Raw genomic sequence first — 27,512 nt, 5'->3', positions numbered from 1 at the left:
AACAAAGCCGTTTTTTTTTCACTGCAGACAAAACACTCACCTTTTTTTCCCTGTCATCCTCAGGTGAATGGGAAGGAGTTGTCTAAGTCCAGCCACGATGACACTGTGGAGGCCTTTCGCTCTGCCAAGGACCCCGTCGTGGTGCAGGTCATCAGGCGGACCCCCAGCGGTCGCCCCCATGGCCCCCCTCAGGAAATCCATGTGGTGGATGTGTGCACTCAGACCGACATCACCTTTGAACACATCATGGCGCTGGCAAAGCTCCGGCCTTCAACCCCTCCTGTGCCTGACGTCTGTCCCTTCCTGCTCTCCGACAGGTGAGAACAACAGGAAATATGAGCGACATGTCTGTAAATACTTGACTCCTTTTAGCCCCTTTTCATTCCTCGTGTTACATCCACAAAGTCGCTCACTTAGCCCAATGAAACACGATGAAAAGTGATTAAAAAAAAGGTAAAACTGTGTGAAGCAGGTCAGTGATTTCATATAATTTCTTATTTTTCTTATTTAATTTTCTATGATATAATTAGACAGATTTCGGTTCGCTGCCGCCGAGAAAACAGAGTTTGTTGTGTCCTTGTTTTGACTTTGGCTGGTAATTAAGAAGGGAGGGAAAAAAAGTAAGTAGTGAGAAATGTTATTGAGCTATGAAGCAGAAATATCAGTGTTTGCAGGATTAGCATTACAAGCATTAAGGACGCCTGTGAAATATAAATGAATTGTGTAACCAGCTGCATAGTTTTCTGACAAATATAGATTTGTTTGATGAATGAGCTTCTCTGTGTCCTTCATGTCCTCTTTCTCCAATAGGACGCGCCGAATTAAAAACAAAAGGCAAATAAAGAACACGCTCAAGTGGTCCTAATTGGTCATGAATACTGAATGTATATGTGAAGTGTGATAATGCATCATTAAGTAGTTGGAAAAAAAACTGAGAATCAATATAAAAAAATAAATCTAATTATACTCAAAATGTTGCCTCATATTTAACGCCCTCAGTAACTTTGAACACGTGAACTTTCCAACCTCTCGAGTCAATGACATTCGTTACTCCTACAGGACTTGAACACATCATAGGGGGATAGTTGTAACGGATCGACAGATGCAATGCACGACATAAATCGATGCTCAGAGTTTGCCTGTTAAATCAGGTTTCCTTGCTCAGTACATAGTTTTCTCAGGTTGTTGAATGTCCTTTACAATTTTCTACTTTCTGAATGATGCTGCACTTCCTTTCATATTTCCCCCGTCTGCTTAAAAAAAATCATGCAGAGAACTCGGCTGTCAGATAAAATATGTTTGTGTGCTTTGAACGCCTATACATTAAGGGGAGATTAAAGACTGTCACCTTGTGTGCGGCAACACACGTGTGCTATAATCACTAGAATTCTAATCTCAGCTGAACGCTGTATATGTCAAATCTGAGTTTTTTTGTATTGTTTATGAGAGACGAAAGCATAAAAATGAAAAAAGATCTTGAGAGTTTAAAGTATCAACAAGAGGTTTTCCTGGGAAACAACAAAGGAAACATGGTTTGTTTTTCATCTTGTGGCATTTTACTTTATATCCTGGTCTTCCCAGAGGAGAAGTAAACTGCGAACAAGAAAAGTTTTGCATAAAGGAATATCTGGGTTTCACCTCTGGGGAGTGGAACAATAACAGTGCAGGAGCTTTATAGCGCAGAAATGGGAAATCGGAACTGTCTCGGTGTTTGGTGAAGTAGATAATTAATTCTAATAACAATAAACTTTTTGAGTTCTGCATTTGTTGTCATTTGTAATTGGACACTTGTTTAGACATTCAAGGTTAGAATTTCGACCTGATGCTCCATCTGAGTTGGTCAATATTACAAACATCTTTTTCAGTGTTGCACATTAGTTACAAAGATGATCGGATCACAATCATTACACACGTGTATATATGTCTACAAATATATATCTGTAACAATAGAAATCCCCACAGGCAATTCTTGCCATAATTGGAGCTGCTTCATGTATCCATTTTCTCATGAAGGCTTTACAAGGTGATTAAAGCAAAATGGGCTAATAAAAAACTAGGCAACACTAAGCAACGTATACTTACAGCCCCAGGCCGGGTCCAAATGTAATCAATGTGTTCCATAAAACTCACATTTTCTTCTCTACATCTGAGATCAGGTGCACAACCCAATATACTGCAGTTTTTATAGATATAAGAAATGTTTGGCATCTCATATTTGAGGCGAGATTGTAAATGTGTAATTGTGTTCTTCGCGCAGACTGCCAAATGTTATTATTGGAGTAATACTGAGGCATCAAGCATTCTGACATTTACAAGTCTTGTTTTTATCACTGAAAGGTTGTTTTGAGACAGTTTTATAGTGCTGGGTAATATGAGAGTCAGACAGCCCCTGAACACATCACTCAACGTGTTCAACGCAGCGTCTTTTTTTTTTTTGAAATTTTTGTCCACCATGATTATCTTGTGTGGTACCGAAGCTGCTCATCTTGTTAGGGCCCTCACAAAGCTGTTTTGTTCAGTGACTGAGGGAGGCATAATAGAATTACACTGTACAATGTGGGGGGCTTTGTCTGTCAAGAGCAGGAAGCAAATTACAGTATGTGGATATGTTGTTATTAACAAGGGGCTGCACTTTTATCACACACACACACACACACACACACACACACACACACACACTCCAGCGGCAGTTAAAGCTCTTGACAAATCCTTTATTCTTCAGATTCCAGCAAAGACAAAAGCGACAAAACCCTGTCACTTTGAGATTTAGAACGGTTTGAAAGGAGATGATGAAAAGTATCTTTCTTACGCCCCAAATCTCCGCCTCTTTCTGCTTCCCTGTCTGTCTTTCCTCCTCTTTCTTCCTCTGTCTGTCTCTCCTGACAGCTGTCACTCTCTTCACACAATGGACCAGGATTATTATGAAGGGACAGACTACTTCTCCCCTGTTCCAGCTGATGGAGAGAGGGCAGAGGAGTTTGAATACGAGGTAAGAATTCCGCTTAATTTGTGACATCACTCACTGGTTTGTGGACAAATGTTTGGAAATTTTGACTTTGGGATTTGACTGTCACCATTATGGTCACTTTGAACCGGATGAGGGCGAGTGTGGGGTGGATCTGGCTGAGAACTCATGTAAGGCCATACGGTAGCTACTTATCAAACAAGCGGTTAACAACAATTTAAAGCAGACCCTCCTTTATTGTGTACTTTACTCTAAATTAAGCCATAATTTACAAACTGAACATAATCCTGTTTTCAAAAACTCCTGAAACTAGCGACTGAGACCATAAACTCATTAGAAAAAAGGTTTACTGAGGTAGCAAATCAAATGAGAAGCAGGCTCAGTTTCTCACAGATTTCTGTACAATTGGACTTCTTCTTATGTAAGTAGTTGCCTCCTGCTGGTCATTAGCGAGAATGCACGTTTAAGTCACTTTGCTTTTCACAGCCAGAGGCTACAATCTACAATCTACAGTCTGTGCCAGAGTCTGACAGATTCATCAGCATGGCCAATATTACATTGGCAGGAAACTAACAGGAAATTGCAGTAGAGAAAGGCCACACATTACAAAAAAAACCAAGAGGAGTGTTGCTATTCCAAGGTTTGTATTTCCCAAAACACTTGGAAAATGACTTAAAATCTTAGGTCTGCACATCCAGTGTCACACACAGTCCAGAGAGAAGCGCTTCGCAAGCTTTCAGGGATTCTTAACAAAATGTCTGTTTCTGTTCTGTGTTCAGGTGAAGCGTTGATCGAACAACATATTTGTATTTGTCTTTATTATTATTGATATTTAAAACCACTTACAAGTCCAAGTATTATTCGAGCCTTACTGCTAAAAAAACAAGATATGTGCTGAGAACTCCCTCAATATCCCATATTCAATGCTGCTACCTAATTGGTGCAGAGGTGCACACAGTACTTGACTCTATGGAAAGGTCCCAAGGGGATAGTCGAGACAGATAATCAGCCACACCGCAGACAGCTTGAAAAATATTCCTCGCTTCCGTCGGAAATGATATGCATCCATGTTTTTGTTATTTTTCCCCGAATGAGGTGAACAGAGAAAGTAGAAAACTTCCTAACAGCTGCGGTGTTGCATCCAATTTGCTAATTGTTTTCCTAACCGTGGAAGAAACACCTAGCGAGGTGGTTGACTTGGAGCTCGATCAAACCCAATTAAAGTGAGTTGTGTGTGGCAGGTGCTAGTGAACGAAAAAATAGATAGAAACACATTTTGCTTGTGCATCTTAACTGGAGTGTAAGTAATGGGATCAGTAGTAACGGTGACGTTTCTAAGGCTGTTGGTCTCTGACACATGCAGATACACACACAGATACGTGAATTTCACTGCGACAGGAGGAGATAAACAGAATCTGGTTCTGCTCTCCGCTTTGGTCCGATATTCTTTCTTTCCAAGTCATTGATGTGCGAGCATATATCGCACCGAGTTGTCTGATGTATGATGATTGCTCAACCCCCCCCTCTTCTTATTTGTTTCATTTGAATTTGTTCTGAATGCTTCCACCCACCGAGCTTGAGCGGTTTCTTCGCATTCTAAAGAGATTTGCGCACCCACTTGGATCGCCGAGGCCGCAGTGTCAAATCAGAACAAATATAATATATTAGAGCATCTCTTTATGCCTCATTGCTATTAGCAAATCCTATTATTCTGTGTATGCTTTGCAGCCTGCACCAGACTTCTTTTTTTTTATTTCATGCTCACGGGAGTTTTATACCACCCTAATGCTGTCCCACTTACTGTATGTCAAGTGAAGAACGCTGTGAGGGGGATGTAGGCAGAAGCTGAAAAGCCACTTTCAGAGTCGACCTGATCCCTCACTCCCTGCTGAATGAGAGAAATGAGAGTGAAGGGAAGACGGATCTTTAAATTACCTTTCTTTGATGAAAAGGCACAGTAGGAGAGAACAGTCTGCCATCACATAACAGCGAAAACATTTAAACCTAATTCACCTCCTTAATACACCAGCACGTGGATGCTGATGAGGCGGAGAGATGGCAGATGCCACTAGAACACACATTCACAGTCTGCTGTATATCTGAAACCTGTGAGAATCCATGTGAACAGTCAGTATGAAGTTTGAGTTTTGATTTTGTACTTCATAAATAAATGGCCACAGGGTGCACCACACACATACCTGCATGTGCATCTGATCCAGCCGAGCTGCTGTATTCACTGAACCGTTGTTTTTACAAACACCTGTAGAGTTCTTCATCACCGGCAGCGTGTTTACATGCATTTACAGCTTGCCTAATCGATACTTTTATATGAACCATCAGTCAAGTGACTATGTATCAAGTGGAGGTGTTGCTTCTTAGTAATGAACCCTCAGAGAATTATTACTCGTAATTGTTTTGGTTTTACAGCTGCTGCTTTAGCAAGCAATCAGTCAGAAAACAGCTCTGCATTAAAACAATGTAAGAGGCAGTGTTGACGTGGGCATGTTGGCTAAATTACAATCCGAGAACACCGGCTGAGTAAGGAGCTTATCAGACACTAAAACATTACAGCGCTGTTTTATAATGCTGGTAAATCCTACTGTGGAAAGTGGACACGGCTGTAACTGTTTAGCTTCTCGTTGTGTCAGCTAAGACCTGAACAGTAGAAGTACAATCATAAAGAATGAACATATTTCATTGGCCTTGTTACACGATCCAAGGCTCACAGGTGTACGTCCGGAGCGAAAGCCGATCCAAGTGGTCCGATCCAGCAGACGAGCCACTGAAGCACAACTAGCTGAAAACTTTAATGCTGGCTTTGATAGACAGTTGTGAGAACACACGGTGCATCACAGATTAATGTGTATGCATCTGTATTGCTGCAGACCGGATAGAGTGTCCATGCCTACCTCCGTTTACTGACAATGAGCTTGTGAGCATCAGTACTGGGCCACGGAGCAAAGAAAACAAGGTGGCCTCATCTGAGGATGTGTGCATCATTTACCTGAAAAAGAGGTGGCAGCGGGATGCACTATGGGAGAAGAACGAAAGAAAGCAAACTGGCAGAGGCAGTGTGATGCTCTGGACAATGCTGTGCTGGGAAACGTCGGCTCCTGCCTTTCATGTGGATGTTACTTTGACACGTAGCACCTACCTAATGCTGTTTCAGACCACGTACACCCTTTCACAGCAACAGTATTCCCTGATGGCAGTGGCCTCTTTCAGCAGGATAATGTACTCTGTCACACTGCAAAAATAGTTCAGGAATGGCTGAAGGAACATGACAAAGTTCAAGGTGTTGCTTTGGCCTCCGAATTCCCCAGATCTCAATCTGTTGGAGTATCTGACAAAACAAGTCCAATGCCTGGAGGCCCCGCCTCAGAACTTCCAGGACTTCAAAGATCTGCTGCTAAGGCTTTAGTTCCTGATACCACAAGACACCTGCAGAGGTCTTGTGGAGTCCATGCCTCACAGGGTCAGCGCTGTTATGGCAGCATTTAGAGGACCTACAAATGATCAGGCAAATGGTTTTTAATATTGTGGTTGATCATAGTAACATAAATGCATTAACTGGGCTTTTCACATCTTCAGAAAAGCCTGCAAACTGAAAGCCAGTTGCTATTTTTCTATTTAGCATGTTTGAATCTAAAGTAATTAAACCTTGGTTGGTCTGACTATGATGAATACAGACTGAAATTAAGAATTGTAGCTTCTACACATGTGAAAATTAGACCCATTCTCTTTTTAAGGCTCTCACTACAAATCCTTTTATAGTTAAAATAAACCAGCACTTGTTCAAAATATGTAGAAAGTAGAGAATTTGGATTACTGGCTGGTTTTAAAGTGACCAACTTCCTCGTGAAAGTAAATTTATTCTCCAGTTTCCTTCCAAAAGCCAATTTCAAGGTACTCTGTATGTCCTCGATAAAGACTATCTCGATGTTTAGCGATCTCAAAAAGCATGAGCTTGGACTTCAAAATAAATCCTTCTTCATGTAATTACAAAAGGAAAAAGGAGGGCAGGACATACATACAGTATGTAGCTCTACTTTCATTGTTCTTTCTGTAGATTAGGAGTCTGCAGAGTTCTGGGCCACAGTCTGTAACATCTTTGTCCTCCCTGACGGTCTGCTTGTTTGGATTGATGGGACATGCAGGCTGTCTCATGGCTAGAATTTCACACAAACATCGTACATTTCCCAGCATTAGTTTCGGTGACTTTTGAGGAAGTGAAGTACACTCCAATCTCAGAGATAGTGTTCCCTCTCTGTCTGCCAGCGGTAGCCATCCATGCATTTGCGACTGCTTTTTCAATTACAGGTAATCAAAGGCGCGATTATTATGACAGCATCCAATGTGCTTTGATGGTGGGCGGCAATCTTCCCCTTAATCACGCCATCGCAGTCATTAATTTACTGTCAGCCCTCGTCCATGTGCCACGCTGCAATCTCCTGCCTGAGAGGCAGAGAGCTCGCCTGGAAAACAGAGGAAAAAAAGAAATATATCAAAAGGCAGAGGAGGGGGGGGAGAGACAGAGAGTGGTGAGTGTGTGTTTGATGGTTCAGGAGACAACCTCCTTTTTACTGAGGCATTGGAGCGAGTGGGTGTATTTTTTTTTTGTACGCAATATTGTCTTAAAACAAGAAAGCAAAAGAACATCTGATAAAGAAAAAGGTCACATCGTTAAACACACACACAATTGATGCTTCATCCAACATGTACTAATCGTAGCAATCTATTCTCTCTGATCATTCCAGGTTTCCAGCACTATATATAGCCATTAATTAGTCAGAAGTAACTTAAGGCTTATTTCGCAGAACCTCATAGGGATGATGCATTACCTGCTCACACCTCTGCTTTGCCTCAGTCTCTGCAATTAATTTGCGTGGTTTGTTTTCGACAGATGTCTCCGAGACATTGCTAGTGATTTCAATATTTCCCACAGATATCCCGCAACTTCACACGTCGTATTAGCATGCAAGACGTGCGCCGTCTCTGTAGCTCCCATTACCTCCATGACTGCTCCGTTGCATCTAGAGGTGTGCCGCTTTAATAATGTCTCCGCCGACAATAACGACGATAGCTCATTAGAAACATATTCAATACAGTTAATGACTGATTTTTGCAGCTTACTTTGTTCAGGCAGTCGGCACCAAAGCCTCTCCAATTTCGTGTTATTTTCTTACATATCAGCGGGGATTCAAAGTTGTCATCGCTTCTGAGGCAGTCAATTAAAGATCTGAGCTCCCCATCAGGTGGAGGCTGTTGAAAGAGATAAAACGACAAAGCTCAGATGATTCGGTTCTTTTTAAGCTTTTTTTTTTTTACTTTGTGCAAATGTGTGTGCTCTGTTGAGTATGTGCAAGCGTAGGGTTTGTGCAGGATTTACTTCAGTGTGTATGAGTGTGTGTCACTGAGCAGCAGCAGCAGCAGCAGCAGCAGGCCCCAGGTCCAAAAACACCTCCATGATCTGTCAATGTGTGTGTGAAAAGCCAAAGTACAGACGTGTAGGAAGAAATGAGTGACAGGGGAGAAGGAGAAAATGGGAATTCAGCCTTAAAGTGTGTTTGGGTGTGTATGTGAGGTAGTAGGGGGTCATAAACAGCTTAGGAGGGGCAGCCAGAGGCACTAGGGATTAGTCTTTTTTGCCTCCTTTCAGTCATCTCATCCCAGCATGGTCAGACGTCCCGCCCTCCTCCTCCTCGTCTCCCCGAAGCCCGGCCACATCTGACACATGTAACCAGCCGACCCGCACTTGTCACGGAGGAAATGAATCTCTCTGTTTCTGCGCGAGACCCCTGCGAGCCTCCACCAGAGCCCTCGCCGCCACCTCATTTCTCGCCGCCCCCTCCTCTCCACTCAACCACCTCGCTCCCGCTGCTGAGAGACGCCGTGTTTCTGTTCTAATGAAGACCTTGGGAGGAGAGGCCATTTCACACTTGATTCCCTCCAACACCCTTGATATGTTTCAGCATTTGGAGACGGGAGCACAGGCTCGTGCTGTTTGGTGTTTGGTTGCACCTCCTTTGTGGGGAACGGAGAGTGTGAAGCTGAAGCAAAGTGTCTTGTGTGCAATAACTAGCTGGAAGTTTGAGGGAAAAAAACATCAAAACACATGGATGCAAGATCACTTCTAGATGTGATTAATCAAGTCTCGCCTCTTATGTGTTGCATTTATGAACTTAAATGAAGAACTGGTGTAGACATCAGGGTACTACACTGTGTTTCAAGAGAATTGTGGGAAATCTGACAACCGCTGATTTGTTAGTCAATAGCTTGTTGATCTCTCCCCGTGGGAAGACGAGAAATACTTCAGTGCTGGAGCAATTATGTATTTTCTGATAGCATTAGCATAATTATAGTTTATTTATAGTCTAATATTTTATAACTTGGCAACAACTTGAAAGAATAACACTTGAAGTCCTCCGACATTTATCAAAGCCCCTCCGATCACACTCTCCAAGCTGAGAATGTCTTTCATGATCAAACACTTTCAAACTCAGAAAACCTTGGATGGGAGTTGGCAATAAATGTCTCAAAAAAAAAACAAGAAGAAGGAGTTTTGCGCTGGAACTTAAATAACCTGGCTGTTTGATCTTCAGTAGAGGGGCTCCGTCGTGTTTGTGAAGCCATTGTTATGCATCAGAAATGCATTTTTATGCTAGATGTGTCGGATTCATTTCGATCAGTTTCTGTTTGTTCTTTAAAGGTTAGGGACGGATTCTGTGTCAGCAAAATTAAATTATAACAAGGTAACTTTTGCAGCTCTGCTGAAACTTTCTGTCATATCACTCGATCTGTACCTCAACAGATGGAGTGTTGTTTTTACATTTCTGTGTTTTCTCTTTTATCTACATAGGAGGTGGAACTGTGTCGACTCAGCAGCCAGGAGAAGCTGGGCTTAACTCTGTGCTACAGGACGGATGAAGAAGAGGATGTGGCCATCTATGTTAGTGAGGTGAGTAGATAATGTTCCCTTTAACATATTAGACCTAAACGTCCAGAGTTACAGGGTTTGTTTCCTTTTTCTGTGTTCATTGTTACATAGAACTCTCTCTCTGAATGTCTGAAATCATTCTGTTTGTGTGTAATTGTATTATGGGGGTATTATTGTAGCAAAATGATTTGTAAATGTGTATGGAGAGCTGTGTGTATCTCAATCTGTCTGTAGTGACATTTGTGAATTTGTAAAAAGATTTGTACAAAAAAAAATGTCAATGTGTAAAAAGATTTGTCAATGTGTAATAATAGAGTAATAAGTAATAAGATATTAATAAATGAAAAGTCTAAGTATTTGGCTACAAGTGCTTGAAATACAGACAGATCACCAGTTACAAGTCAAGCAGGCCTCACAATCGGCTGTCTTTTTACACAGGACTTTTGCTACACTTCTGCCCAGAGAGATTCTTCACTGTAATTTTCGGGTTTCTTTGCCCTGAGCTCAGACTCATAGACTCATTCATTCTGGCTGCGTGCCACTCTGCTGCTCTTTACCTCAGTAATTATGCAGCTTGAGATACAGACACACAACTCTCCATACACATTTGCAAATAGTTTTGCTACAATAATATCCCAATATTGTATCCACTCTGTCATGCCCTTAAAATTAGAAGAAATATAATATACAAAACATGGTTGCTGTGGCACATACACGACCTTCTGCCAACAATTGCACACTTACAAATGCTGCATTTCACTAATACCCAAATGACCACTGTGCAAAACGACAGGTCAGCATCCAAAATCTCAATTTACGACACACTACTAAAGAAACTTGAGTAAAACTGAGTGCCCATTATATCAGAAATAGGAAATCAGTGCACACGATGGTGATTTCACATAGAACGTGAGGCCCTCTCTCATCTTTTCTCACTCTGCCTTGCTCTTAGATACTGGAAAAAAAACATGCAGCATACACATATCTTCCTTCTGCCAGCTATTTTTAGGCCAACCATGATAGTAAGGACTGCTAGCTGTTTGAAAAATGAAAATATTAATACTCTTGAGGCAAAAGGTATATGCATATTCTACAGATATTTCACTTCTTTGAAGTCTCCCATTTACATATCATACTCTGTTGTTGAAACCGACAGTCATCGTCTTGTGAGATCAGAGCGCCTGAGTAAAATGTCCAAACAACGGAGAAATCTCAGTCACTCAGACTAAATCAACTGTGACATTTAATATTCATCTTCCAATTTGTGATTTATTTCAGTATTCATGTGAGCAAAGCAGGATTCTCTACTGGGTGCAGTAATTTTAAAATTGAACTCTTTTATCATCCATAAATGACATTGTTGAACATTTTGGCAATGATCTAACTGCATGATTACACTGTCAGCTGCCAAAATGAAATGACTGCCAAGACAGAGAAAACAAAAAGACAAACAAAAATGCTTTTGGGTGTTGTCTGCATTCTTCACCCAGCCTCAGCGTAGCTGTCAACAAGCAATGAGATACATGTTAGGAAAAAGACTCTTGCCCTTTGTTTTTCTCCCACTTGTAGGAAGCAGAGAAAATTCTGTTCTCCATTCTGCTCAACTTTCTCTAAAATTCGTTTGAAGTTAACTCGGACCATGCAAGGTGTTCGCTTTGACGGCTGAGCCGAATATAAATCACCGTGGTCGGTGGCTCCTGGCAGCATCTTTAAGTGTTTGTTTTGTAAAAAAAAAAAAAAAAAAAAGTAGAGCTAAGAGGAGTGTGCTGCATTTAGATGAGGCGACTGAATGTCAGCGTATACAGGATGTGTCAGAGGAGGTGCCACATGCTCCGATACTGCATAAACAGAGGAAACACATCAACATGAAGTTAGGGACATATATTTTAAAACAAGCCGACCTTATAGTGCTTGTTGAATGGCCACATGTTTACATTGTTCCTTTGTTGCCTCATACAATCAATCAAGCTTTACTTAAACTCACAGCGACACTGAGGTAAAGGGCCTCGTTTGCAGCACAGCTGAGCAAAGACACAAACAAGCTGAATATGTAGAAATACAATTTTTAAAAATGTAATAAAATTTGCAATAAAAGTGCTAAAAAGGCAAATTAGTCAAATATTAAAACCTTTAAGAATAAATGGAGGAGTGAATTAATTATAACAAGAGCAGCTAGAAGTAAAAGATGAAATTGGAAACCTGTCCAACAGATAAAAAACGAGCACAGCTTTAGACTGTCGTACGTGTAAATTCAGGTTGTAGATGCACAATAAGTAAAACTGGATTTTGCAATTTCAGTAAAAAATGCCTGCAACGTAATCCAGTCATTTGAGCGTGTTTGATAAGGGCTTGCATTTGAAGACAGCGGCAAAGTAATGTTGGGGAATTTAAAACTACAGTAATGACCTTAGAAATGAATAAAACCCAGTGAGTTACAGAGGGGAGCATACGGCTCACAATGATAATTATTGTAATTATCGCCGCTGATAAATCTCAGTGCAGAGTGATAAACCGTAATAAACAGGAGTGGCAGCAGTAACAGTGCTGTGCTTTTCTCTGCAGCTTGATTGATGCATGTTTAAAACAAAGTGTGCTATGTGTTTAGCTGATTGTTTATTAGAGATTCTAGGGTTTTTGGTCGGCATAATAATTTAGAATTATGTTTTTTTTTATGTCAGTGTTACATAAGAGGCCTCCCAGCGTTTGGGAAGCTATATAGCATTTCCACGCTTTCAACAGTAGGGAACAAGTGCATCCTCATCAAGTGAATTCTTTTTAAAACTGCAGACAAACCCACGTCTCCAGAAGACAACAGTTGTACGGTAAAACAGGGCCTCTGCAATATGTGGATGTCACGATCAGCAGCCTACTATAGGTTTCATTGGAGTGCATACAGCAGTTAAATATTTAGAGGAACAAGAGCAGAAGTTCCACAGGTCCATCCATTTTCGAAACCTGTTCATTTGGAATCTGTGCCAGTGTGTATAAGGCCACAAGGCCGAGACTATCCTGCACAGGTCATCAGTCTATTGCAGGGCCACCAGACCCACTGATTCTCACCGGTGAGCAATTTAGAGTTTTCAGTTCACCTACCACCTCTTTGTTTTTTTTTTTGGTTTTTTACAGCAGATCCATTTCTCATATTTTCTTCCTACACTTCAAGCACGGTGAAAAAAAGAAAAGTGCACACAGATAGAACCAATGCCGAGAAGAAAACCCTTCTTTTTCCTTGTTTCTCTGGTGCAAAACTAAAACCAAAGCCATTTCACTTCACATAATAGTCCTTAACAGTAAATATAGTCTTATATTTTCAGCTGTACATTATTCATGGTTGGAAGCTCTCCCTTCAACCTTCAGTTTTCTCGGTTCCTTCCAGTCCTTCACCCATTCTTGTCTGGGGACCTTCCTCCCACTTTAATGGGTAGTCCTCTGTGTAGGAGAGGACCATCATGAAGATGGAGCACACAGCACCTCGCCGTCTTCAGAGATCTCGCCTGATAGGAGAAAGTGAAACAAACGGCCCCGGACGCCGATTGATTGGTCGATGAAAAAGTGTCCTGCCCTCTTGTTGACTAGCATTAGTTACCGGAGGAGCAGGTGCATCACGTACTGGGGTTGAGTTACAGGCTGGAGATGCTTTATGCAGTGATTTCTGCTTTATCAACTTGCCAGAAAAAATAACAGAGGCAGGTACAAAATGACAGCTTGAATGATTAGGGCTTTTGCTCAGCTTCCAGAATAGGGGCTAAAATGGCTTTGAAAACTGACCTGGCAGCTCTGAGAAAGCCAACTGACATTGAAGGTCTTCTCTCGGCAGTGTTAATAACAGTCTAGACATGTCTAGTGCAGTGATGTCTTCTGAATGAGTTAAAATATTTTCAGGCACTCCTTGATTCTCTGGAATGAAGATTGAAAGTGTTTTCGAGGCATTATTTTGTTCCTTCTACCTTCACAGATCTGTCCAAACAGCATTGCCGCCCGTGATGGACGTATCCGAGAGGGGGATCGCATTTTACAGGTGCAGTACGACCCACTCAGTGCCCACCTCTACACCACCTCTCATTAGGTTCGACATAAAAACCTGCTTTTATTTTGTCGCACTCAACCGCTGTCTCCCAGCACGAAAACCCATTCATTTTTAATGGCCGCACATTAAAGGGGGAACTCGCCCCCGCTGTGACTGTTAAAGGGGGAGAAATGTCCCCCTGGCTGCTTTAGTTACCGACTCAGCACCAACAGGGGGTTTTAAGAGTTCTGGTTCAGGACGGGGCTGTGCTGCAGCTCACTCCCTCCAGTGGGATAGCTCAGAGGCTATGACTCTTATTAGCCACTAGCTTCATCTGCAGGCCTGAGATCTGGAGGAATTCTGCTACTGACGAGGAGCAGTATTTGTTAGGGCTCAGAGCTGGATGGCGTTGCTTCTGAGGTCCAACTGAATTCAATTCAGTTTTATTTATACAGTGCAATTCACAGCATAGTCACCTCACAGCGCTTAACATTGTGAGGTGAAGACTTCACAAATTTTAAACAGAGAAACCAACATTCCCTCTGAGCAAGCGGCCAGCAACAGTGGGAAGGAACCAAATCACCCCCCAATGGGGATGGGGGGCAAAACCTCCAACAGAACCAGGCTCAGGAAAGGCGGCCATCTGCCTCGACTGGTTGGGGTGAGAGATAGCAGGAAGGGTGAGTAAGTCTGGTTCTAGAGAGAGATTGTTTAGGTATTTTAGCATGTGCCAGATTTACTGTCCCTCTTGCTCCTATTCAGTTTACCCCGGTCCTGTGCAGAATCCCAAACACGCATTGGCTTGTGCATGCATACAACACACTGGAGTAGTGTTATGAGGACTGATCTGAGCCACTTTGCCATTTACATAGCTAGGGATGACTACTAGTGGTTGGCCAATATGGTTCTTCCAGGGCTGACACAGATATCAATTATTAGCAATCAAGGTGATTCTAAGCCATATTTGCAGCAAAAATTAAAATCTTAGTGTTAAAATTTAGTACAACACTAACTCCACTGTAAAACTTCTCTGAAAATTCCTTAATTTATTTATGTTTTACATATGTTTCACTGGAAGAGAACTCTTCAACATTTATTTTTTAGCATTGACAGGCTATTCCTCATTATGTGTCACCAATCAGACACAGTGTGAGAGCGGTGACTGCAGACAGAGAGAGACGGCTGCATCATAACCAAAGTACAACATTCATGAATTCATTTATCTTTTTATAAAGCAGTTTAAAAAAAAATTATACTGATAATCGGAAAAATGCTAAATATTGGATCCGATAATCAGCCAAGTCAACTGTGTAGGAACATCACTTCTTTTTTTTCTTTTTTTTTTGCACACACAGTATCGACAGCTAGCAGACCAGGAGGAGATGACCTCTGAATTGGACATACACTGTATTGGATTACATTCACTGGCTTTACTTTTGTCTCATAGGAGAAGTTAAACTAGCTGAAAAAAAAAACACATCTGATATTGCTATGTTATGGAACTGTTATGGCAGTTACACTTTTAGCTGGTGCAACAGTAAGAATTAAGCCATGTCTATACAAAAAACGGTTCCATCTTCTGGTCTTACAGGTCTGATGGAGCAGATATGTCTGTTCTTTCGTTATTTATGCGCATAAAAAGAAGTGAATGACTATTGAACTGTGAGCGCTTCCACAATGTGGGTTCCTTGCAGCTCAGTACTGTGCCCGAATGCCTCCTGTGTAGACACAAATGGAGCACCGTGGGTTTAAGCCACCTTTAGGTCTTTTGGTCACCACCAGCTCCTTGGGAGAAACTCTTCAACTCATTAAGTATTCATTGTTTTCACCACCTCCTCTTTGTCACAACAACTCACATCTTTTAGAATATATATGAGCCTGTGATACATTGTTAATATGAAACATGCCTGTGTTTACAAGTGCGACTTAAAGGTAAAAAAAAAAAATAACGTAGCGTACAGGGAGACGTCATTTTTGATCCCACTAATAGGCTATCAGTGAACGGGAGTGGCAGATGAAGTGAAAGTTGAGAAACACATAGCAGTATAGATTTAAAACATTCAGCAAGTGCATAGTTTAGTATTTTGAGAAGAAAAATGGGAATAATGTCAAGGGAGAAGAAAATAGTCTGTGCAGCAGGTATTAGGTGTAGGCAGTGGATACGTAAGTAGCATTGGACTAATTGTCCGCTGGTGTCTACCATGTGTTGTCTACTGATTTGAGCCAGGAGTGTGTGTATGTGTGTGTGTGTGTTTGTGTGTGTGTGAGGCAAACCAGTACTCTGGCACTATTATCCACCAGTGACAGGGCCATTACTCTGCCTGCAAAAAGATGGACGCCACCTGTCAGTGGCCAGTTAATTGTACGACTAGATGTATGTACGCTGCCGGATACTTGGTGAACACAACAGCTCTGTCGGCCCACGGCCACCGTCTCATTCATAATCACTGCTGGGTCCCGATTCATATTAGAGAGCAGCATAGAGTGTTTACAATTTCCCCGGGAACAAAAAGGAATTATTGTGCAGTGCCACTTTTATTGTGGCACTTTGTTTTTCTTAAGGGCTTTAGCATTGGAGAGGATAAAACTTGGCCACAGTGTGTATTTGTGTCTCTGCCTCTGTTGAAATGTTTGCTTGCTTGTGTTTGACATGCGAACGTTGTAATCGTGTTTGTCACTTTCAGATTAATGGCCAAGACGTACAAGACAGAGAAGAAGCGATGGCTGCACTCTCCAATGATGAGCGTAGGAACATCGTACTGCTGGTTGCCAGACCTGAGATGCAGGTTAGAAGTGACTGGAGTACCTGCTGTGGGCCGTACAATTAACAAATTACAGTCCTGATGCCATTTACAGTATATTTGCTCAGAGTAAACCTCAGCAGTCTGGGGTAGCCAACCAACCCCCACCTCTCACCGCACACAACCACTCCTAGTAGAAGCCACCACCGAGACACCTCATCATGTTTTATTTTTATGTAGCGCCACTGTAATTGACTTCCAACGGTAAGCCATAAAAGCTAATGGCATGCTAATGTGGAGTGAGTTCAGGCCCAAGGCCGATGGCAAATAAGCGGAAGGACTCTGCCGCAGTGCAGATGAGCAGGAAGCATCGGTAGACTCTTTATAATTAAATGCGTCTCTCGGTAGTAAATCTGAAGTCATCAGATATGGATGCCATTTGGTTCACATCAAGCGGACAAACAGATGATGGATGGTGTGGCGCTAACGGGTCAAAGGTGCTACTTTTTATGTCCATCAAAGTATATTGGCCTGATTTTAAGATTAGAAGGCATGTTTAAAAGATGAGGGGTGTTTTGTTGGTAGAGAAGCAGCATATCAGTGAAGCACCACATCATGTTGATGCTTGCAGTTTCTTATTTTAAAACCATGCTGGGGTGTTTTTTCAGAAAATCCCATTTGGCTATCCATTTGGAACACCGGGCTATTTGTTCTGAGACACTGTGTCGCCACAAGCTTTAAGCCTTGACAAATAACAGTTGCCCCTTTCCCTTTGCCTCTCTCTCTCTCTCCCCCCATATGCTTTCTTTCCTCATTCACCCTTAGCTGGAAGAGGCCTGGCTGGATGATGAGCACAGTGAGTTCCTGGAGCAGCTGAAGATGGAAATGTTGGAGGAGCAGCAGAGAGAGGAGATGGAATTAGCTGCCTTACAAGAGGAGCAGGAGAACGAGCAGGTCAGACAGCAGCAAAACATATCGACTGTGCAAACAATTAGCAAACCTTTCTCGTCTCTCTTTAAGGAACCTTAAAACCTTTTACTTCTGTTTAATAGAATAAAGTCCCTAAAAACTTTAGAGAATAAGGAAAGTTTAAGTCATCTGGCAGACGGATCGTAGGGCCGAGAATGTTATTAACATCAAACCATCACAGTGCCAAATAACTGCTTTTCCTGTATTGGGTCATTATTCACAGTCAATATTAACCTTGTCTTTGAAATAACAAGAGATCTGTCTTGTGGCAGAGATGGAATCAAACTCTTCATTGACTTTCTTGGCAAAATTGAGCAAAAACAAGCGTTACCCTTTGAAATGTGAATACAAAATAATGATTATGAATATTTATGAAAGGGGACCATTGAACCATTTAAATTCCAAACATTAGTAATCATAATTTAAAATTCTGTTTTGTTTGGAGGATAGCACACTACAAAAATCCATATAAATGGGACTTCAAAGACATGGCAGAGAGGAGAGACAATCCCTGAAGTAACAGAGCTGTATAACAGAGTTATGCACAACAGCATATGTATTCCTTCAGGAGAATACAGAATAGGATTGCACTTCTTGAACTCTGGAGAAGTTCTTGTGACTTTGTTGTCTTATTTTCCGCATTTTATAGGGGAAGTAAATCAGAAGAAGACTCCACAGCAAGTGGAGTATGTTTCTAAGTATAGTGGCACATATAAAATACAATACTGAATGTCCAATTACCATACGCATAAATTGTAAAATAGTTAATATATATTTATACATGTTAATTTTTTAAAACACACTCATGGATGGCACTTACTGGAAGCTTGTAAGTGCCATCCATGAGTGTGTTTTGATAATGTGTTCATTGTAATGTATGCATAAAATATTTATTGTTTTTTTGTTTACTGTATCCATTTCAGAGAGCAGACGATGACAAGCCCACCTGCTCCACACTCTCGCATCATAAGGACAGTGTATTAAGTATAAAAGACAGAATGGAGAGTTCAGAACATAATGTCTTGGCACACATCCAGAGACGTCTGTCTCAGTGCCTGAGAGACAATCGGGACACACACTGTACCAGCAGCTCCTCAAGGCTGGAGGACAAGGAGGATGAGGAAGATGATGAGACAGAGGGCGATCGTTTCCAGCAACTTTTGGAGCTAAAGTGTCAGATACGTAACAGCGGTGAGTATGACCTGTTCTACAGCCGCCGCAGCACCATTGAGTGCAGCGTGGGGGAGCAGGGCGGAGTACAACACGAGCTACGTATGCTCAATGAGGAGCTGCGCAGCATCGAGCTCGAATGTCAGAACATCATGCAAGCCCACAAGCTTCGCAAAGGTCAGCAGTCTCCCTCGACGGGCCGTTCTGTGCCCTCCACCAAAAATCAAAACTTCCACCATGGAGACCCGACAAGGGGGAAGCTGACCGACATAAACGAGAGGCTGGAGAAATCGGACAAGGACAGCTCCAGTGCCTATAACACAGCAGAGAGTTCACGGAGCACCCCTCTGGCAATGGACCGCTCCCCAGAGCACTCACTCCAGAGGATGGTTAGTCTCACCAACCAGAGGAACCTCTGCAGCGGTCTTGCTACTGGCCACTCTCTAAGCCCCAGTCCCATCCCAGCATGCCGTGTTCCAGTCCTGGGCAAGAGCAGCAGCCCAGACCACAGCAATCCATCCGAGTCAGACCAGACACCTCAGGCTGAGGAGGAGAGCAGAGGGAAACTTAAGCAATGTGCTTCTCGGATTCCTTACTTCTCTCCTTCCCACAGCTCCCAGCAGAGGCAGGCCAACATTCCAGCTCATGCCCGCCACTACCAAAGCTATATGCAGCTGATCCAGCAGCGCTCCGCTGTTGAGTACGCTCAGAGCCAGCTCAGCCTGCTTAGTGTCTGCAAAGAGCCACAGGGGCCCATTAATGAGCCCAAGATGGAGTGGAAGGTCAAGATCCGCAGCGACGGCACCCGCTACATCACCAAAAGGCCTGTGAGAGACAAGATCCTGAGGGAGCGAGCCCTAAAGATTAAAGAAGAGCGTAGTGGAGGAATGACCACGGATGATGATGCAATGAGTGAAATGAAGATGGGGAGGTACTGGAGTAAGGAGGAGAGAAAGCAGCACCTGGTCCGGGCAAAAGAACAGAGGAAAAGACGAGAATTCATGCAGCGTAGTCGACTGGAAAGTTTAAAGGAGAACCCTCAGAGCAGCAGCGAGGGTCGCAAGGAAGTCAGCATCATAGAGCTCAGCCAGAAAAAGATGATGAAGAAACGCAACAAGAAGATCTTGGATAACTGGATGACAATCCAGGAGCTGATGACTCATGGCACTAAGGCCGCTGAGGGAGCCAAAGTGCACAACGCCTTCCTTTCAGTCACTACTGTATAAAAAAAACACACACATTCTACCCCATGTGGTACAACATACTTGCCTCGTTAAATGTGGCATTTTTATGAGGACAATAGGAATATTTTTCACACTTTGTAACCCAAAAAGCATTTTGTAAAGGATTTATCAGTGGCGTCATTACATTTTCTTGATGTTTTTCGAAATTGTTTTTCACATCACTCTGTGGGGAAAACATTTTTCTATGAAACAATGACAATACAATTATTTTATTACTTCACTCTAGACATGATTATCTTTTCAATTCTATTTTCATATTTATGTTGTAACCATATAACTCAAGACAGTTGTATGAGACTCTTAAGTTGTTTCTGTTGTGTATTACGTACACTTACCGATGACGGATCAGTGGGTCACCTGCCTTTCATTTACTTTTTTACTGCTCCTTTAATTAACAGATCTACCTGGCCTTCAAAGCTGAAATCACCAAGTTTCTCATTATTCAGAGTTAGTTGAATTTATGTTTCAGATTACCGGTGCTTGGACATGGCCTAAAATTCTAATTTAATAATCTAAGGCTCAAGCCACACTGCTTACTTCATCTGTGCATGACTGGCGTGGAACCTCTTTCTTTCAGTGTCCATGTAAACAGGTTAGAGCAGCAACACAACCTGCATGAGATACACGTCTAAGGCGTGGCTTAAACCTCGCTGCAGATTATCTTGAGTTTCGGCATGGAGCCTACTTTTCCACACGAGGCGCACAGTTGGTTCTCAGCAAAAAATAGGTGGAAGAAGATCTTTTGATAGTCATATTGACATCATACCAGCAACATTTCACTACAGTTTCAGTGTCTATATCTGTAGAATGTCAGAGATGGAGAAAAAGAGCTTTTAAGTTCAATCAGCTCATCTATTTTAACTCCATTTTCCATCCATCTTAAAAGGATGGAAGATTGAGTAATAAAAAAAAGAAAAACAAACAAAGGCCCTTTTGCAGACAGAATTCCTGAACTAATAATTAATTGTGTTTTGTTCACTGAAGTCAGTTTAAATGTGGAAACACAACAGTAGCAGCCCTGCAGAAGCAACACTCAGTGTGGACACACACAGGCGAAGCTGCAGCAGTTCAGCAGGTTATCCGTCACCCACAGGTGGAGGTGGGTGGTGTGGCCTGAGCCTAAAGGGCCTTTCACACAGGACGCGGTATGCGCTGCGCTTACCACGGGGTTCAGCGCACAGCTCGTGGTAGTTGTGAAATAACCAGCAAAATAGGCGGCGTTTTCAAAACTTCCAGCGGGGCGATGGAGGTGTTTTGTGCTAAGTAGCAAGCATTAGCACTAGCCCTGCTAGTATGAAAGCTTTCCTCCCTGAGTCTCGACGCAACTGCAAAGTCGTGTCATATAATGCAGGGAATTCAGACACAAACCAGCTTTTCCTTCACTGTGCCCTCAGTGCCCGGCGAGATGCCTCGTTTCTTTTGGCCGTGGTTATACATGAGAGCGCACTGGGGTCAGAGTTCAACATATTTGAACTTTGACTCCAGCAGGCGTGTGGTCTCACTGCCCTGCATGCTGCGCTGCACTTGAGCTTTGCTGTTGTGCGATACCAGCTATTGAAATAAATGGGTTCCAGAGCGCAGCAGCATCATTGCACCGTGTTGTGTGAAAGGCACTTAACAGATACCATAGAGATGTGGTAGCTGCATAGCACTTAGGATAGCTTAAGTGTTTTTTTCAAGTTAATGTACGTTACAAACTTCAGCTTTAAAGGCACACATGTCACACATTCCAGTTATAGTACTGTATAATTTGTTTCTTATAAGGAAGTTGAGTATAACTATGGAAAAGTGTAATGAATTTGAAATAAACTGTAACTTGGAATGCAGTTTCATGGGTCAAATGCTTTATGTCAACAAACTTGGTTGCTGCAATCATGAAATGTTGATGTACTTCAGCAGCTAATTTTCATTCAGTTGTTACATGCAAAGATATATATATATAACAAAAATGCATTTTCTATGTCCCAGTTAAAGCAAGGAAGACACTGACTCCATCCATTCCTAAAAGGAAGAAAATCCCCCAAAAATGTTTGAGCATTGTAAATTGTCAGCGAGTAAAGATTTCTGGTCAACGATTAACTTTTGTTAATATCAATTTTATCAGCAATTTTGTAAAAGTGTCTTTAAAAAGTTGGATACCTCATTTTACAGTGAAACTCTTCATGTGTTCTTTCTGCAATTTGTGACCTTGAGGACTTAAGCAGCAAAGCTACAAACAAGGAAACAGCACATGCAAAGCTGCTACACTGACAGGTCAAAGCCTTTGTGTACACAGAGAATATGTCATTTTATCTAAATATTTTTGGAGATTCTTAATGTACGGGACATCCAAAAAAATAAAAAATAAAAAATGCATCTCATTGCCAGTGCTGCTGCTTTGTTTGTCTGGTTTGCAGCTTTGGGTATAATTGTTTTGTATTCAATTTTATTTTGGCTTAATATTGAGTTTTTTCTACATATTCGACAACAGATGGACCTGCCCATAGCTTTTCATACCAGTATTTTCTACATCATTTTTACTCTCCATGTACACCTTCACTCAGCACAGCCTTAACAGCAGAACCTGCATCACGTTGGTGTGGCAACCTGATTTCATACACAAGCTGTCTGTATATCTCTGTGCAACAGAGACAGTTTACTTAGCCTTATTCATACATTGTTTAATTTGAGTTTTTTTCGTAAACTGGAAACATTCATAGATATTGTATAGTCGTTGCTGAGTTATGTTTGCTGTCACGTTAAACTGGTGTCGGGATGATTGCCACTGAGCAGGACTCAGAACACAGCATTTTAGAACTGGTGAAACGAATGGGTCGCTATTTATCAGAAGTCTTTATAGTTCAGTTACATGTACAGTATACTCATTCCAAATGCCTCATTTTTAACTCAAGTATTGTAAATTTGAAACTTTAACCCAAGTCCTGTATGTTTTGAGTCAATGTCTGATGCTCTCATTTCGAGTAATGCGTAGGTGGCGCATTTGTTGCCAGGTAAAATATGTGATGATGGTGATCTTTGCAAAAGAAATGATAATAAATTATTGTTTTTTGGTATCACAGTGGACCATGTTATTTTTTTTCCAGACAGCTGTGAAGGACAACAGCCTACTTCTACTTTTTAGTTAGTGCCAAGTGTTTGAACTGTGGTAAAAAAAAAAAAAATACTGACGATACTGAACTCATAAGGGCTCGATCACACGTTTATAATGGAATACAATTTTTCTTTTATTCGTTTTACTAATCCACTTAAAATGTTTCTTTTCTGTGAAGTGGTTGGTGTGAACTGCGCTGCTCTTTTAGTCATCTGTGACAATGCTGTGTGACAGTGGATAAAGAAGAGAGTTAGGAAATGGTGTCACATACGAAAAGTAAACGAGGGAGTAAAGAGATGTGACAAAAACTACAGAAAGTCACCCCAGTCTTGTGAGGTGAAACAGAATTACTTGTTCACTGAGCACACGTTCACCTCAGATATCTCCTGAAGAGTGGCTCACTGTGAATATGTTAAGTTATTAAACAGAAGGAGGTTTCAATTAAAATCTCCTTCCACTTGGATGGCTTTGTGTTCATTAAAATGTACCAACCACTTAATCATCACTATGGCCTTGTCATATGCAGGGGAGAGCTATTGGGATACCCTGGTCTCTCTGTATTATCTTAAGTTGTCAGTGTGCTATAGCTGAAATTGAAGTGTCACGGATACCGTATTGCCTGAAGACTGTTCTGTACTTCCTTGTTTCCCTTTAACTGAGAACTTGTTCCATTTTCAAGACCTGGTGAAATATAGAAGCAACAAAGTCTTTTTGATATGAAACAGTTTTTTTAGCATTTCGTTTGCTCGGCACTTTTTTTTTTCTGTCTTCAAATTTCCATATTTCCCAACACTTAGCGTGCGTAAACGAGCCTGTGAATAACTCCATCCAGTTCAGTACAAGACAAAAAATGCCATTGTTCAAACTGTGTATCACTATGAAAGCACTTCCTAATGGTGTACTCTAATTTACATACAATTCTGTTTTATAATTTGAAGGCATCACGTCCTGTGAGATTTGGTTGTACTCCATGGCCAGTACCTTTCATTTTCATTATGCTGCACTTAAAAGCATCTCCATTTATACACCAAGCAGACATTACCATCTAAGTTGATATTGAAGACTAGATTCCCGCCATCCCGCGAGTCCATCCACGCTCCCCTCATTTGTTAATTCTCTCAGTCCGTATAGACGGAGACCATTAAAATGCCAATGAAAAGCCACAGAAGAAGCTAGTAGGTTGTACCAACCAACGCCAGAACTAGACCGAGTGCTTGCCAGCTAATTAAGTTCATCCGTGAGCCCCTGAAAGACCCAGTCAGGTGTAATTAAAATGGAGCCTGTGACAGCCATGGCATTTGTCAGAGCTACCCAGCAGTTCAAATACCGGTACTGACAGAAATGTCAAGCAGATAGCAGTAGCTCATCTCCTCTTCAGCGCTCTACTCACACACACACACAAAGCCATTGCCTCTGTTATGAATGTTTGCTGATAACCTTTAGGATTCCCTGAACAGCAAAAACTACAAATTCTCTCTCATTATTCATCCAGGGAGGCCCGTATTTATTGACGTACAGATCCACTTGACACATGATGGTGCAATGTACTTTATAGTGCCCCTTCTAACTACTAATCTCAGAGGCAAGCAAAAAAACTGGTAATTGCCTCGGTTCATGCGTCTCTCGATGTCACTTTAGAAATTGATGGCAGCTTTGATCTTTGATATCATAAATGTTATGTTGTAGTAATTGGCCCCATCATGCCAGGTGTAGCGACGTGGATGCAGGTGCGATGGACAGACTGCTAGTGCTTAACCAGCTGTTGTGAATTTATGCCTTCTTCAGGCAGAATACAATAGTGGGTCTGTTGATAGAGAAATATGGTTCATAAGATCACTTAAAGCTGCAGTAGGCTGAAATCTGGGAATAAAAGATGCAAGAATTTGAAAATGAAGCCCTCCCCCTGCAGATCTCTTTCTTTCCTCTCTGTCCTAAGGCCTTCCCACCAGATATGGGCACGTGCACAAGTCAAACGTGCAAAAATAGTCAAGATGAAAGCCAACATTAACTTATGGTTACACATGGAATTGAAGCACTCCCACAAAGAACTTTATCACTCTTTATACTCTTCTACCTTATCTTGGCAAAAAAAACAAACAATCAAACAAAAAAAACTGTGATTGGCTGCAGTCTTCTTCCACCAGCTAGATTTTCTAAATCCTAACATCAGAGCCAAGAGCAGTTGCAGGAGTCTAGTTTTCTCTCAGACCACTTGAATTACAATATGCTGAGAGGTTAACATGGATTTTTTGCCCAGGACTGTCAAAAACATACTGCCTACCTTGGCTTTAGTGCCTTCTTTGAAATTCTCAAAACTTAAAATTGATATTTTGAATAAGCATTCTCTATCTTTTTCCATCTCTGTACCTTGCAGAACTAGCTGCTCTGTGAGGCTCTACTAAGGCTCAGCGGAGATTTGAGCTAAATGCTAACATTAGCACGCTAACATGTTTACAGTGACGGAGCCAAAGTTCTGCTGTATAGCAGGCATAGCGGTTGCCATGATCACCACTTAGCTTAGCATGTTAGCATGCTAACATTTGCTACTACTGATGAGCGTCACTTTTGCAGGTATTTTCTTATAAACCAAAATACTCTTAAATTAAAAATTTGAAGATGTTGCTGAGGAAAAAGTTTTCCAAGTTTTCCTGAGACGAATATTAGGGGGTGTGGCAAACTTCAAAAAAAATTGACAGACTTACCAGCTCAAATTAATGATACTAAGAATGAAAGTGTGGTTTGTTTGTTTATTTGGAGCTAAAGTTTAGTTGTTTGCTTCCAGCTGTTTATATAGTATTTTATATAGTCTTTCTTCTGCGATTATTAAACACCTACAGCATCAAACAACAGCAGGATCTGCACGAGGGTATCCAAATATAAATACAAATTATGCCCAATATGGAGACAGGATCAGTTTGGGTCAAATTCTAGATAGGTCCCACAAAGAGCTACAGTTTATAAACTGCGGTTAAATCATCTGACACATAGCGGATGTCCTCAGATTATGTACTGAGCTGCATCGCAGCTGCCTGGGCAGTTTTATTTTACTGCTGATAAAGTAGTAGTTTCTAATCACATATGAACAGAATTTTCAGTGATTGGGTAAATCACACAGAAATGAGGCTGTTGTTTATTTGAACAACTTGATGAGCTTGTTGTTAGTTAGAGTCTATTTGTTTATTAGTGCATTAATATGCATTGTGTAACTTTTTGTAGGGTTCAACTTTATGTGAATAACAAGGCTTCATCACTGGCTTAGGCTTCAAAACTGACCAATGTCTGAATGGCATCACTTTGGCAGATTGGTATAGCCTGCAAAGTTACATATCCCATGTCTGAAAAGGCCATTAGTTTTAGACTTTGAAGAGTTAAGATGTGAAATATATCATCATATTATTATCAGTGTATCTGAGAAAAGACACTGGCTGATTTGCCTCTTAAATGCAGTACCACCATAACTACACTGGTTTGGGGTCTAAATACACTTTCTTTGTTCAACTATCCATTTTGAAACTTAAAATGTAATTTTATTTCATTTTTTTTACTATCATTGTTGCTTCTTTCACACCCTAATCAGTGATATTCAAATTCAAAATATTTCAGTCTAGAGAAAGTGGGGGATCAAACAATTAACTAACAAACGAGTACTGCCATCCAAGCACTGGCACAAAAAGAACAATGCTAAAAAGCCTGACTGCTGATGTTTTTGTGTTCAGCGAGACATTTTAACGAAAATGTTAAACACTGTAAAACGCTCAGTGGGTTCTTTGGTTTGTCTTGTTTGTAGATATTCTTTCTGTACATGTACAACAAACTTCAGAGACTGATTCTGGGCTGCAGAGAAGTGGAACGCTGTGGTGCATGTTGATCACTTCAGACTACACTAAGCTGCCTCATGCTGCAGTAATTCAAAACATTTAATAATGCCTAGAGTTGCTGCTAGTGCAGAAAACTCCACCGCTTCAAATCAGTTCATTCCCAATATCTCTACACTATGCAGGAAGCCTGGTTCATGGCCAAGTGTTTACAGCCAACTGTGAATATGACACAAAAGTTACACAAGTTAATAGTTTTAAGGATTAGTTGAAAAGTCTGATCTGTTGTCTCACTCTTTTCTTCATCACAGCTCTGTGTATTCAAAGTCTCTGCTGGATATGGTTGTGTGTCATTATTGGCAGACATCTTTTATTGCTTCTGAGAACCATTTGGACTTTTTTTTTTCTCCTCCTACACCCTCGGTTTTATGTGTCATTTGTTGTTTCATTTTCACCCCAGCCAAAAGCATTTGGGGACCTATTAAGCAAAAACCTGTGAATATTTCAGAGCATAATTAGAGCTCTAATTACAATTCATTATTCATAAAATGGGTGAACCAAACTGCAATGCATA

General features: G+C 41.4%; 1 protein-coding gene across 1 annotated transcript in view; it reads left to right on the top strand.

The window, feature by feature from the left end:
• Positions 1-23,093, top strand: part of LOC103375895 (PDZ domain-containing RING finger protein 4-like) — a 55,285-nt gene extending 32,192 nt beyond the window's left edge. The window contains exons 2-8 of the mRNA XM_008306189.1: positions 64-317; positions 2,887-2,989; positions 9,825-9,923; positions 13,858-13,920; positions 16,593-16,694; positions 17,475-17,630; positions 18,560-23,093. Of these exons, the coding sequence (XP_008304411.1) occupies positions 64-317; positions 2,887-2,989; positions 9,825-9,923; positions 13,858-13,920; positions 16,593-16,694; positions 17,475-17,630; positions 18,560-20,014 (2,232 nt within the window). The 3' untranslated portion in view covers positions 20,015-23,093. The remainder of the gene's footprint in view (positions 1-63; positions 318-2,886; positions 2,990-9,824; positions 9,924-13,857; positions 13,921-16,592; positions 16,695-17,474; positions 17,631-18,559) is intronic.
• Positions 23,094-27,512: the final 4,419 nt, after the last annotated feature.

Source organism: Stegastes partitus, unplaced genomic scaffold (assembly GCF_000690725.1).
Source record: "Stegastes partitus isolate 25-593 unplaced genomic scaffold, Stegastes_partitus-1.0.2 Scaffold3628, whole genome shotgun sequence".
NCBI lineage: Eukaryota > Metazoa > Chordata > Actinopteri > Pomacentridae > Stegastes > Stegastes partitus.
The sequence above is the reverse complement of the archived record's forward strand: the minus strand, read 5'-3'. Positions and strand labels throughout refer to the sequence as shown.